The 14,023-nt window shown below is 33.2% G+C and overlaps 1 protein-coding gene across 3 annotated transcripts in view; it reads right to left on the minus strand.

Annotated features, from left to right (window-relative positions):
* Positions 1–2,563: 2,563 nt before the first annotated feature.
* Positions 2,564–14,023, minus strand: part of LOC136029929 (putative inorganic phosphate cotransporter) — a gene marked incomplete at its 3' end in the record, with an annotated part of 30,422 nt that continues 18,962 nt past the window's right edge. For all 3 annotated transcript variants that reach the window (XM_065708461.1, XM_065708462.1, XM_065708463.1), the window contains 5 exon segments: positions 2,564–2,719; positions 3,442–3,574; positions 8,514–8,663; positions 9,054–9,277; positions 12,385–12,472. In XM_065708461.1, coding sequence (XP_065564533.1) covers positions 2,564–2,719; positions 3,442–3,574; positions 8,514–8,663; positions 9,054–9,277; positions 12,385–12,472 — 751 coding nt within the window.

Genomic DNA, 14,023 nt, shown 5'->3' on the forward strand with positions numbered 1-14,023 from the left:
TTTGGTATTTTGCTTTAAAATCGATGAAATAGAATTTGATGTTGTAGCAATCTCATTTTTAAATTCTGGTTAGTACGTCCCATATAAGAGCTTCCACAAGTACATGGGATTTTATAAACCCTCCACTTCGTCTGTCTACGGAAGTTCGATCCTTTCCAGAATTTAAAAAACTAGTCAAAGTATTACTACCTCTTAAAGCTACCTTTAAGCCATTATTCTCTAAAATTCTTTTAAGTTTTTCACTCAACCCTGGAATATATGGTAGAGAACAAAAAATATCTTTCTTTTCTGTTGTTTCCAGAATATCGTCTAAAAATTCTAGAAATTGTTTTCTTGTTTTTGAAAAAGTCTGGTCAAATAACCAGCCCAGATAATGGTTACTTATTAAAATCTCTTTTAACAACAATATTCCTCCTCAGTGAATTTTGGAGAACAAATTCTAAAAATATGGTCAGTTAAGGATATGATTAAACCAATTTTTACTTGGCGAGCATGACCGGAGAAAAATGACAAAAATATGTCATTGTTAGTAGGTTTTCTCTAAATCTTAAAATCCAGACTATTTTCATTTTTTAAAAGAAGAACATCCAGAAAAGGAAGTTTATTATCCTCTTCTAATTCTATTGTAAATTTTAGATCACCTCCCAAAAAATTAAGTTGTTTCTTAAATCCTTTCAATTCCTTCTCCCCATAATTCCATACTGAAATTATATCATCCATGTATCTCCCCCAAAATGTATGTTTAAAAAAATATGAATCTAAAGCTATTGTTTCAATATTTTCTGCAAAACAATTTGCTAATAAAGGAATTAAAGGGGTTCCATGGGTAAACCATTTATTTGTTCGAAAAAAACCTCCTCTGAATTGAAAAAAAACATAAGAGAACGTGTTGCACAACCTAACTAAATTCATAATTACACCGACTTCCAAAACTGTTTCACTACTAATTAAGTCCAAATTTCTTAGTATCTTTCTTTCAAGAAGAATTTTTGCGGCTTTTACATCAATACTCTTATACATTGACACTATGTCAAAACATATGTCAAAACTATAGAATTTGAAGAAATCTCCACTTCTTTTAATGATTTTACAAGTTTTGACGAGTTCTTAATGTAAGAAATTTGTGTAGACATGAGTGGTTTACATAATGACACTAACCACTTACTCAGAGCACTTGTTGGTGACTTTGTGCTTGCAACAATTGGTTGTAATGGCAGATTTGGCTTATGTATCTTTGGAAGTCCATATAATTTAGGGCACAAATAATTTCTTGGTAAGAATTCATAGAAAAGTTGAGGTGTAATCTTTCCTTCTTCCTTCAAACTCTTTAACTCGTTCTTAAACTTCTTTGTGTATGAGTCTGTCGGGTCAAAAGAAAGTTTTTTGTACGTTTTTTCATCTTTCAGTAAAGTGTTTAATTTTGAATCGTAGTCCTTGGTGTCCATTACCACTAAAGTGTTACCCTTGTCTGCTTTTGTAATAATAATAGATTCATCCCTTCTTAAATTATTAAGAACCTTTATGTCTTTGATAGAATTATTTGGGATTTCTGATTTTAAAGCAAACTCTGACAGGGTTTTAACTGTAGAGGCTCTTACTAGGCTAACATCTTTGATTAGGATGGGGTTTCTATGTATCGATGTTTCTATTGAAGAGATAATTTCTTCTACTGGGACTTTATTAGTTCTAAGACATATCTGTTTATATAAATTTTATATCTGTTCACTGTCAATAAAATGGTTTCATCCCTATTTTGAACTGCTTTACTTTTGTCATGGAATGACGAAAAATTTCGTCATTTGAATCGGTTAAATAGAAATTTACATAGCCAAATGTACCTCAACAAAATAGAAAAGGTTTGGATTTTGGAGTATTTTTGCCATTTAAGGTATTGACACCGCCGAAACAATGATACTGCCCTAAAAATTGCATAGAAAACTATAGTTTTCTGCTTCGGTTATTTTTCTCGAAAAGGCGAGTAAAAATGGAGTACCTGTACAGTACTTAAAAAATGTGAAATTGTGTTTCTTTTAATACACGTTCAGGGTAATTTATTTTTTGCGATATGTACACAATATACTAAATATACAAGTATCTGGCAGAAACTCCTTTTGCAAAAACAGCTATCGGTTGTTTGAGATAAATTCTTTGATTCAGTTTTTTGATTTTTATCATTTTTTTGATTTTTAATTGATTTATCAATTTTATTTTTAATGATTGTTATTATTTTTTTTTATTTTCAATTTTAATTTTAATTATTTTCAATTATTTTCAATTTAATTTTTAATTACTTTAATGATTTATAATTTATCAATTATGTTTAATTGATTATTTTTTTTAATTTTGTTTTTATTTATCATTTTCTTTTTGATTATTATCATTAATCTTTAATTAAAAAACCTCTAAAAAGTCTATAAAAGGTCAAAGGGCTAAAAATTTAACATATCCATGGAGCTTTAAGGAAATAAAACTTCAGGTTTGAAAGTAGCCTGCTTGTAAAATTATGATTAAGAAACAATGAGCGCAGTTTTAAAAGAAAAAAAATGATGGGAGACCAAAATACCTGAGAAACTGGGTGCTATATCAATATGGTTAATGAGCCATCCACCGTAATTTCCAGCTTCAACAACTTGTGATAACATCAACATTGCAATAATTAATTGAATGTTACATCCAGCACCTGCCATTACAAAGAGGCATAGAGCTGGTCCTAAATGGCCTAAAAACAAAACAGGTTTTAAGTTTTTTTGTTTTTTTTTCACCTAAAAAAAATAAAACCTCACTGTATTAAGTTATGGATTCAGTTTCTTAATTCTTCAAATTTATAAATACATTTCTGATCTCAATATGGCGGGGGTCATATAAAACTACTAGAGACCCCCCCCCCCCCTAAAAAAGCAAACCGAGCGATAACTATTTTCCCTACCATAAGACTAAAACATTTGTATTCAAAAATACAACCGGTAGTAAAACCTACGAAAAGTGAAACGACTTTGAGAAAAGAATAAAAAAATAAAGCTATCTTCCCCATTCTAAGGTAAGTTTTAGTACTAAAACTAACAGTAAATCTAGATAACTAATTTTCTACATTTTTACGTGGGGATAGAGGGAACACTTTACTAGTCTCTTGCATCGAGGCTAACCTTTGAGGGAGGAGGCTATGGTGAAATTATTCGTAGGAAGGATACCCAAAACAAGCCAAGATTTATTTTAGGCTGCAGAAGGAAAATCAGACAAACCAGTTGCTGAGATGAGAAATTTCCTTCCCTTGTGGATCCTTCTTTCAATTTTATGATTTGAAACAAGCCAATATACAAAACCAAGTAATTGCACCCAAAAACCTGCAAAGACAAGTCCTGAAACAAAAATCAATATTCAACCAGCGTTTGATAACAAATAAATAAAATTGACACTTAAAGTAAGTAATATCAACCCAATTACCAATAAGAGTCCATATCTTTCGTACGGCAACGGTGGACAGCCATTTCCTTTTTTTGCATAAATCGGCGAATGGGCATAATATCAAAGTTGAAATCCATGATAAAAAATATGGTAGAGCCAGGATGACAGCATTCTAAAAAATGAAATTATGTAAGCAAAGAACAAACTAAAAGGCAGGGGCTTTATCGTTGTTTTAGGTTCTTTTTTTCCAAATATAAACAGAGTTTTCTGCTAAACAAGGTTTTAATTGAATTATTTTTAAGAGCAAGAACATTAGGCCCCAGGCAGGTCTGCTCTTACATTAGGTCGCGATTTTGTGTTTCAGAAAAAATGAACAATCTTATCGAGCGAACCATAATTAAATCTATGTATATTTGGGCCCTTGGAATGGGGATATTGTGATTTTCCTGTGCATTGTTGTAATGTCTTAGCTAGAAATATGAAGTGATTATGAGCCTCATATTCAATTTACAGCAAAATCAAGCTTTATAAAAGATCGGCATTTTGTAAAAATGGTGTTTGAAACTCACCCTACTTGTGCTCAAGACTCTCAACCTTCAAGGGTCTGTAATTACATTCAGTAGACGATTTTTTGAAAAGATACTATGGGCTGAAAGAAGTAAACACCAATTTCTTCAAAGTGTCGATCCATCTAGATTATTTTTTACATCGTGAAATGGCAGCATGGTAATTTTCAGAAGAGACTATAGCAATTTTTTGTATGATTTTTCCATAGTATCTTCAACAGATGTGTTAGGAATCTGTGAAAAATTTCTTGATGAAAATAATACATTTCGACATTCTGAAAATTATCGATTTTTGGTGTTAGTCGCAAAGAGATTAGGAGGGAAGGAGGGGAGGTATGGTCCACTCCAAATTGTCCAAAAGAAGTCAATGAGAATCATGGATCATTTTTTAACGCACCCTAGGAAGGCAAAAGAATTATCTGAAACCAAAGCATCTTTTGTATTTCTTCATGATCTTCATTTACAGCAAATTTTTCACCTTAATATAGACAAAGGGTTCTTATTAATCCAGTGTAGAGATAATTTTTTTAATAGCATGAAACTCTTGGTTGAAAATAAGCATAGCCATTTATCAAGAGCAAGGAATAAGTTTATTTTTACTTTTATTAAAAATGAGAGATCAAGATAATGTTTAAGATATCAACTTTCTGAGATTGCCAATAAATATAAACTGTTTGATTTAGTCACTGAGCCACCATCACTCTATTCATATAAAACGAAATTGAATGGAATAGTTCTTCCTGCCTATAATAGTGGGGACTGAATATAAAGTGATTTATTTATATATTAGTTTACAAGTCCCATCCGTGTCTCCATGAGTCGATTTTTGTTTCGCTTCTTTTCTTTCTCTCTCTCTCTCTCTCTCTCTCTCTCTCTCTCTCTCTCTCTCTCTTTATGTACTCCGCGAAAGTTACTGAGGTGTAATTCCTTCTTTTTTCTCTCTCTATTATTAAAGGAGACAAAACGAGTTGCCTTCCTGTCTCCTTTGTATAAGATTTATGTGTATAATTTCTTGTTTAATTAAATAAAAAAAAACTAATTTTTTAACTGAAAGTAACGAGCAACATTAAAACTTAAAACGAACAGAAATTACTCCGTATATGAAAGGGACTGTTCCCTCCTCAACGTCCCACTCTTTGCGCTAAAGTTTTTCACTGTTTTAAAAAGTATATTTGAGAGTAAGAGTCAAACTTTAGCGCAAAGAGCGGTGCTTTGAGGAGGGAAGAGCCCCTTTCATATACGGAGTAATTTCTGTTCATTTTAAGTTTTAATGTCGCTCCTTACTTTCAGTTAAAAAAACTTTTTTATTTAGTTTCTGAACGTTTTTGAATTAACGCATGTTTTGATTTTGGCTCTCCGCACATGAATACTAAGACCAAAATTTGCATATTGTATTTAATTTTGGCTAAGCGGTTTTTTCTTAGTTTTGATCGGACGATTTTGAGAAAAAAGAGTGGGAAGGAGGCTTAGTTGCCCTTCAATTTTTTTGTTACTTAAAAAGGCAACTAAAACTTTTAATTTCTTACAAATGTTTTTATAAGTAAAAAAAATACACGTAGCCTAACATACGAATTAATTTTCGTATCGAACTTCTATATTCGTATATTTTATTACGAATACGAGGGGGTTTGCCCCCTCTTTAATACCATGCTTTTTACACTAAAGCTTAAATTTTGTCCCAATTAATTAAGTTTGACCCCTGAATCACAAAGGCCGTAGGAGAAATAGTTGAAATTACTAAAAATACGTAGCGTAAATAGCGGGTATTTTGGAGGAGATGAACCCCTCATATGCGTCATAGTTTCCGTTCGTTTGTTTTTTAATCCTGCTCCTTACTTTCAGTTAAAAAAAATTCTATATTTATCTTTTCATTGATTTTTGTTTTAAATAATATTAGTAAGTCCTGTACCCCCTTTATGGAAATTCTCTCCTCCCATGTCAAATTCCTCCATGGAAAGATCCTCCCATGTAACCCCCTCCCCTCAACCCTTTCCCTATCCAAGAAAAAATTCCCCTGAAAACGTCTGTACACTTGCCAATAACCATTACTATATATAAATACTGGTGAAAGTTTGTAACTTGTAACCCCTCCCCCAGGGACTCTGAGGGAGTAAGTCGTCCCCAACGACATAGTTGTAAATTTTTTCGACGATGTTGAACAATGCGACTATCTCAGAATTTTGAACCGTTGACTTTGAGAAAAAATGAGTATGGGAGGGGGTCTAGATTTCCTCCAATATTTTTGGTCGCTTAAAAGTGCACTAAAACTTTTAATTTCCGTTAAAATGAGCCATCTCGCAACATCCTAGGACCACTCATTCGATACGATCACCCTCGGGGAAAAGAAAAAAAAACAACAAATAAACACGCACCCGTGATTGGTCTTCTGGCCAAAAATACGAAATTCCACATTTTTGTAAATAGGAGCTTGAAAATTCTGCATTAAAGGTCTCTGATACGCTGAAAGCAATGGTGGGATTTTCGTTGAGATTCTACTACTTTTAGGGGGTGTTTCTCCCTATTTTCCAAAATAAGGCCAATTTCCTCAGGCTCGTAACTTTTGATAAGTAAGACTAAATTTAACGAAACTTTTTAAATCAGGTTTTAAATCAGGATAAAAATCTAATTCCGTCCAGGTCCAAGGTCCAGGATAAAGGACCAAAAGTGGTCTTCGAAGTTATCTAATCCAATTCTTTGACGTATCTATTAGTATCAAATCCGTTTTTTAAAGTTTCGTTTACTATTGAGCCGGATTGTTCCTTACTACAGTTCGTTACCACGAACTGTTTGATTAAATAGAAAAAAAAGTTTTTTTTAAACGAAAGTAAGGAGCTACATTAAAACTTTCCTCGTCAACGCCCTGCTCTTTCCGCTATAGTTTGACTTTCTCTTAACTGGACTTTTTAAGGCCGTAAGAAACTATAGCGTAAAGAGCGGGGCGTTGAGGAGGAAAAGCCCCTTTCATATACGGAGTAATTTCTGTTCGTCTTAAGTTTTAATGTTGCTCCTTGCTTTCATTTAATAAAACTTGTTTTTTTTCAATTTAATTTTGGACGTTTTTGAATTAATATGTTCTGATCTTGGCTCTCCGCACATAAGAAATTAAAATAAAATTTGCATATTAATTAATTGCAATTATCGGAAGACTTTGAGAAAAAAGGAGTGAAGGAGGAGGCCAAGTTCCTCTCCAATTTTTTGATTACTTGAAAAGGCAAGTAGAACTTTAAGTTTTTTACAAACGTTTTCATTGGTAAAAACTATACGTAACTTACGAATTAACTTACGTAACGAACTTCTATATTCGTATGTTTTCATTGCGTATATGAGGGGGTTCAACCCTCGTTGAAACCTCGCTCTTTACACTAAAGCTTAAATGTCCCATTTAAGCTTTAGTGACTTTGAGCTTTAAGCTTTAGAACTAAAATCACACTCTGAATCCCATAAGCTGTAGAATAAATAGTTGAAATTACTAAAAATACTGTAGCGTAAAGATTGAGGTATAACGAGGAGGTAAACCCCTCATATGGGTAATAATTTTTGTTCGTTTTAAGTTTTAATGCTGCTCCTTACTTTCAGTAGAAAAAACATTTCAAATAATGCTAGAAAATCCCGCGGCCCCTTCATTGAAATTCTCTTCCCCCATGAATAGTTTCTCCACGGAAATATTCTCCCAAGTAACCTTCCCCCTAAACAAAAAAAAATCCCCCTGAAAACGTCTGTACACTTTCCAGTAACCATTAATATATATAAACACAGGTCAAAGTTTGTAACTTGCAGCCCCTCCCATGGGGACTGCGGGGGAGTAAGTCGTCCCTAAAGACATAGTTATTAGGTCTTTTGACTATGGTGAATTAAATGGCTATCTCAGAATTTTGATCCGGTGACTTTTGGGAAAAAATGAGCGTGAGAGGGGGCCTAGGTGCCCTCCAATGTTTTTGTCACTTAAAAAGGGAACTAGAACATTTCATTTTCGTTAGAATGAGCCCTTTCACAACATTTTAGGACCACTCAGTCGATACGATCAACCCTGGGAAAAAAACAAAACAAAACAAAAAAACAAATAAACACGCATCCGTGATCTGTCTTCTGGCAAAAAAAAAATTGTAGATAGGAGCTTGAAACTTCTTCAATAAGGTTTCCTGATACAGAGAATCTAATGATGTGATTTCGTTAAGATTGTATGACTTTTAGGGGACGTTTCCTCCTATTCTACATGTGGAGATTAAACCCCACATTGGGAATCAAACATATAGACCCATCAGGTCAAAACCGGATTTGTTGTTAAGTATTTGGAGAAGATAATAACTTGATCACTTTTTAAGTAAAAAATCATGAGATATACGCGGAAATGTTACCTAGAAGTTTATATCTAGTTTTGACCAATAGTTGTACTCCAAATGAGTATATCCATCCAATCCCTCCCGTCTATTACAAGTACTTTCTTCATGAGCTCTACTAAGGCAATTAGATCACGAAAAACAAAATGAGCTGTCACTCATTTTTGTTTAATGTGGAGCAGTAGAAACGAAAATAGAAAAAACTTACACTTTTTATGTCAAAGCCAAAGATAGTCTTCAGATATACTGGCAGATCTACTAGAAGGATGAGGAATCCCCAGTTATGACCAATATTGGCTATTAAAATTGAATAAAACGGCATTGACGTCAGGATCGATTTCCATGGTATGGGCAAAGCCTAGAAAAACATTTTATTTCCATTTAGGGTATTACAGACTATGCTGCAAATAGTTCTATAAAAAATGAATGAAAGTAGGTTTAAATGTTGTTGTTTTGTTTTTTCTACTAAATATCTTTTTGTATAACTGTCCAAAATGAACTATTTTTTCGGCAATAAAATAAAAGTTTGACCCCCATATCTGGTTCATTTATTCTCCCTTTTCCATTGGGGATTTCTATTAGGAGTACTTTAAATCTTTAACCGAAAAGTCCAGACAAAATTGAGTTTATAAATGAGGATTAATTATATATTTCATTTATTAAAATGTAATTCCTCTTCACATTATTTTCCTTTTCATTTTCTTTTATTTTTTTGAGAAAAGCTTATAGAATTTAAAAAACACCTTACCTTGTTTGACACATGTGCATCTTTTGCAATTTCTGTTTTTATATATGTTTTCTCCTTTTCACTTATTCTTGGATGTTCTTCAGGATTGTCATGAACTAAAAACAGCCAGAATACGGCCCAAATGACACCGAAACAGCCTTCAACATAAAACACGGCCTCCCAGCCAATATTCTCAATAATTAAACCAGTTAGCAAAAGACCTGACACCGTACCAAGCTCAGCACCTATAAAAAGAATAATATCAAAACCTGTGGTATAAAAGTAATTGACGAAGCCCAAAATTTTCCTCAGAAAAAAAATAACCAGCATTATCTAGCACTACCCAACAAAGTGCTAATGCAAATTACAATATTGTGAATGAAAAGTATTAATCAAGTTTATTTTAAATATCTTTTTGTGTTTCCATTATATTTAGCCAAAAGTAAAGGACCCACTTTTGCTAAGGGGTACTGTGCATATAAACCTGTGGTAGCACATAGGACCAATACTCTGCTTGGCAGAATAAGGCTAAGGAAACAAAAGAATTGGTTTTGTATTATGATTTTTAATATGTAAAACACAATTAAATACGTTCCAAAAATAAATTCAAAGCAGTCGATCAAAAGCTTAGAGCCTTAAGAAAGAGATATTAAGGCGAAGTTTACACATCCCTATCTACAAAAATGTAGAACCTAGTTTTTTTCAAGAAAATAACAAAAGTGTCTATTTTTTGTTGTCTTTTTGTGGTAATTCACGTATATTATTAAAAATTTGAATTTTGATTTAAAATTCTAATACTAATTAAAAATAATAAGAAAACGTTCAACTGGGGACATTTTATGTCACAAAACCACATTTTTTTCACAAAGTGGCAAAACTCCATCAAGTGGCACGATGACAAAAGCCATGGAGTGATATTTCTTTTAAGAAGTAACATTTTAGTTTCGTTGTTATGATGCACAGTCCAGTGTTTTTATGACAGTTGTTATTTACCAAGTGATTTATAGCGATCGCAAATTCTGTCGGTCTGTTGGTCCCGGTTTTGCTAGTTTAGGCACTTCCAGATAAGCTAGGACGATGAAATTTGGCAGGTATATTAATGAACAAATCAAATTAGAGATAGTTGTTTCACCGATTTGACCATGGGGAGGGAGTGGGGGGACGGTTAATTCGGAAAAATTAGAAAATATGAGATAATTTTAACTTACGAACGGGTGATCAGATCTTAATGAAATTTGATCAATAGAAGGATTACGTGTTTCAGAGCTCTTATTTTAAATACCAACCAGATCTGGTGACATTGAATGGAGTTGGAGGGCAAAAATGAAATATTCCAAAACGCTTTGAGTGGAGGGATCGGGATGAAACTTGGTGGTAAAAATAAGCACAAGTCCTAAATACGCGATTGACATAATAGGAACGGATTCACTTACTTAGGGGGAGTTGGGGGGATGGTTAATTCTAAAAAATTGGAAAAAGGAGGTATTTTTAACTTACAAAGGAGCGATCGGATCTTAATGAAATTTACCATTTAGAAGGACATTGTAATTCAGATCTCTTATTTTGAATCCCGACCGTATCCAGATTCATTGGGGGAAGTTCGGGGGGGGGGACCAGAAATCTCGGAAAACGCTTAGAGTGGAGAAACCAGGGTAAAACTTGTTGGAAAGAATAAACACAAGTCCTAGATACGTGATTGACATAACCAGACTGAATCTACTCTCTGAGGGAAATTGGAGGGGATGTTACTTCGAAAAAATTAGAAAAATTTAGGTATTTTCAACTTAAGAACGGTTGGCCGTTCGTGAGGTATATTCAAATTTGATATTTAGAAGGAACTCATTTCTCAGAGCTCTTATTTTAAATCTCGACCAGATCTGGTGACATTGGGGGAGTTGCAGGGGGAACCGAAAATCTTGTAAAACGCTTAGAGTGGAGATATTGGGATGAGACTTGTTGGTTAGAACAATCAAATGTCGTATATATGTGATTGACGTAAGTGGACTGGATCCAATCTCTTGAAAATTGGTAGATGTGTCAGGAACCTGCACAAATTGACTTGATAAAGTCATTTTCCCGATTCGACCATCTGGGGGGGGAGCTGAAGGGAGAGGAAAATTTAAAAAAATGAGGGATTTTTCACTTACGAGTGGGTGATCGGATCTTGATGAATTTTAATATTTAGAAGGACCTCGTGTCTCAGCGCTCTTATTTTAAATTTCGACCGGCATTAAGCCTCTGATTTTACTTTTAAATTAAACTATTAATTCTTACAATTTTGCTAGAGCTCCTGCCATATGAGCTCTTTTCTCTTCCGACCTCATTACAAGTGCAATATGGGCTCTTAGCTCTTGTTTGTATTAGTTAATCTTTACTGTTCACAGCGTCCAGAAGTGGAGTCTAATTCAGATGATGGCAGAAAGAATCAAATTAGTATATAAACTTTCATGAACTAACAACAGCCAGATACGGCCTAAAAGATACCGAAACAGCCTTCAACATACAGCAAAACCTCCCATCCTATATTACCAATAATTAAAACGGTTAGCAGAAGACGTGACATTGTACCAAGCTCAGCTCATATAAAAAAAATAATATCAAAGCCTAAGGAAAACAAATAATTGAAACCCAAAGTTTACCCCAGAAAAGAATATAAAACAGCCAGCAATAACTAGCACTAACCAGCAAAAAACTAATACACGTTACAAGATCACGAATGAAAAGTTTATCTTTTTTGTGTTTCCATTTAATTTAGCCAAAAATAAAGACCCACTTTTGCTAAAGGGCACTGTGCACATAAGCCTCTGGTAGGACATAGAGCTGAAACTCTTTTTGGCAGAACAAGACCTAGGAAACAAAAGAATAGGTTTTGCATTACGATTTTGAATATGTAAAGACAATTAAATACGTTCCAAAAATAACTTCAAAGCAACCCATGAAAAGTTTAGAGCCTTAGAAAAGGGATCTTATTGCGAAGTTTACATATCAATATCTACAAAAATGTAAAATTCAGGGGTTTTCTTAGAAAATAACAAAAGTTGTCTTTCTGTGGTGGTTTAATTATATAATTTGAAATTTTAATTTTATCATTTGGACTTGTGAAGTTTTTCTGGCAGTTTTGGTGTCATTTAGAAATAGTAAATAAAATACACAAAACTGCAATTTTTGCACAAAGTGGAAAAAATTCATCAACTGGCACCATGGCAAAAAGCTATCGAGGGATACTTACATTCGTTTGGCGAAATAAACAAACAATAAGCGTAAAAGAGTCATAAAGCGCTCCTGAGAAAGCCCTAATTACACAAATCTAGAAATAGAGTTATTTTAGTGTAGTATATATGCAAATAATTACCTCCATAAACCAGGGCTGAAATGGTGCTACGCTCATTAGGTGGGATCCATTTTGCAATCATTGGATGCATAGATGGGAATGACGGACCCTAATATAACAAATAAGTACTTTTAGTGAAAAATCAAGAAACTATTGGACAGAACAACACAAAGATGTGTGCCAGTCTAAGCAATTATTTGGTTTTTAAGTTCATGCTGTGTATTTTTTTATCCTCAATTCTCAATTATAAAGGGCATAACCTGTTGTTTATAGTTGTGGAAATGAGGATGTTTTGATTCCCCTAACTCGCATTTCAAAGTGCCAAAAGATTCGCACAGATTTATCAAGACTGATTTCTTAATTCTGATTAAACAAAAAAAAGCAAGTTTTTTTTAAACTGAAAGTAGGGAGCGACATTAAAACTTAAAACGAACAGAAATTACTCCGTGTATGAAAGGGGCCGTTCTCTTCTCAATGCCCCTCTCTTTAAGCTAAAGTTTGACTCTTTCTCTCAATTCTACTTAAACAGTAAAAACTTTAGCGTAAAGAGCAGGGCGTTGAAAACGGAACAGCCCCTTTTATAAACGGATTAAGTTCTGTTAGTTTTAAGTTTTAATGTCGCTCCTTACTTTCAGTTAAAAAAAAATTAGTTTTTTTTATATTTAGTTTCTGAACGTTTTTGAATTAATGTATGTTTGAATTCGGCCCTCCCCACATAAATAATTAAAACAAAATTTGCGCATTCATAGTTTTTTTTTGGCTAAATGACTTTCTCTTAGTTTTGATAATATGGTTTTGAGAAAAAGGGTTCGGAGAGGAGGCCTAGTTGCCCTCAAATTTTTTAGTTACTTAAAAATGCAACTAGAACTTTTAATTTTTAACCAATGTTTTTATTAGTAAAAAATATACGTAACTTAAGAATTAACTTACGTACAAACTTTATATTCATATATTTTTATTATGTATGAGGGGGTTTGTCCCCTCGTTAATACCTCACTCTTTACGCTAAAGATTAAATTGTGTACCAATTTTTAAAGAGTCACAAAAGCCATAGAATAAATAGTTGAAATTACTAAAAATACTTTAGCTTAAAGAGCGAGGTATTGAAGTGGAGATGAACCCCTCATATGCATAATAATATCTGTTCGTTTTAAGTTTTTATGCCTCTTCTTACTTCCATTTTAAAATAGGAGCTTGAAACTTCTACAGTAGGGTTCTCTAATACGCTGAACGCGATGATGTGTTTTTTTTTAGGATTCTCTGACTTTTAGGAGGTGTTTCTCCCTATTTTCCGAAATAAGGGAAATTTTCTCAAGCTCTTAACTTTTGATGAGTAAGACTAAATTTGATGAAACTTATATATTTAAAATCAGCATAAAAATCCAATTCTTTTAATGTATCTCTTAGCATCAAAATCCCATTTTATAGAGTTTCGTTTACTATTGAGCCGGGTCGCTCCTTACAGTTCGTTACCACGAACTTTTTGAAATACCAACACTGATCATGATGAGAATGACAATAAACATATAAAAATATAGGTAATTTTTGTACTTCAAATGTTTTATTACTAATAATTGATTGAAAAGATGTGACCAAAATTTATAATAGAAAGTTAAATGAAATGGGATGTCTGCAGTTACTATCTGAATAGCCAAAAATT

The sequence above is a fragment of the Artemia franciscana genome, chromosome 8 (assembly GCF_032884065.1).
Source record: "Artemia franciscana chromosome 8, ASM3288406v1, whole genome shotgun sequence".
In the NCBI taxonomy this organism is placed as follows: domain Eukaryota; kingdom Metazoa; phylum Arthropoda; class Branchiopoda; order Anostraca; family Artemiidae; genus Artemia; species Artemia franciscana.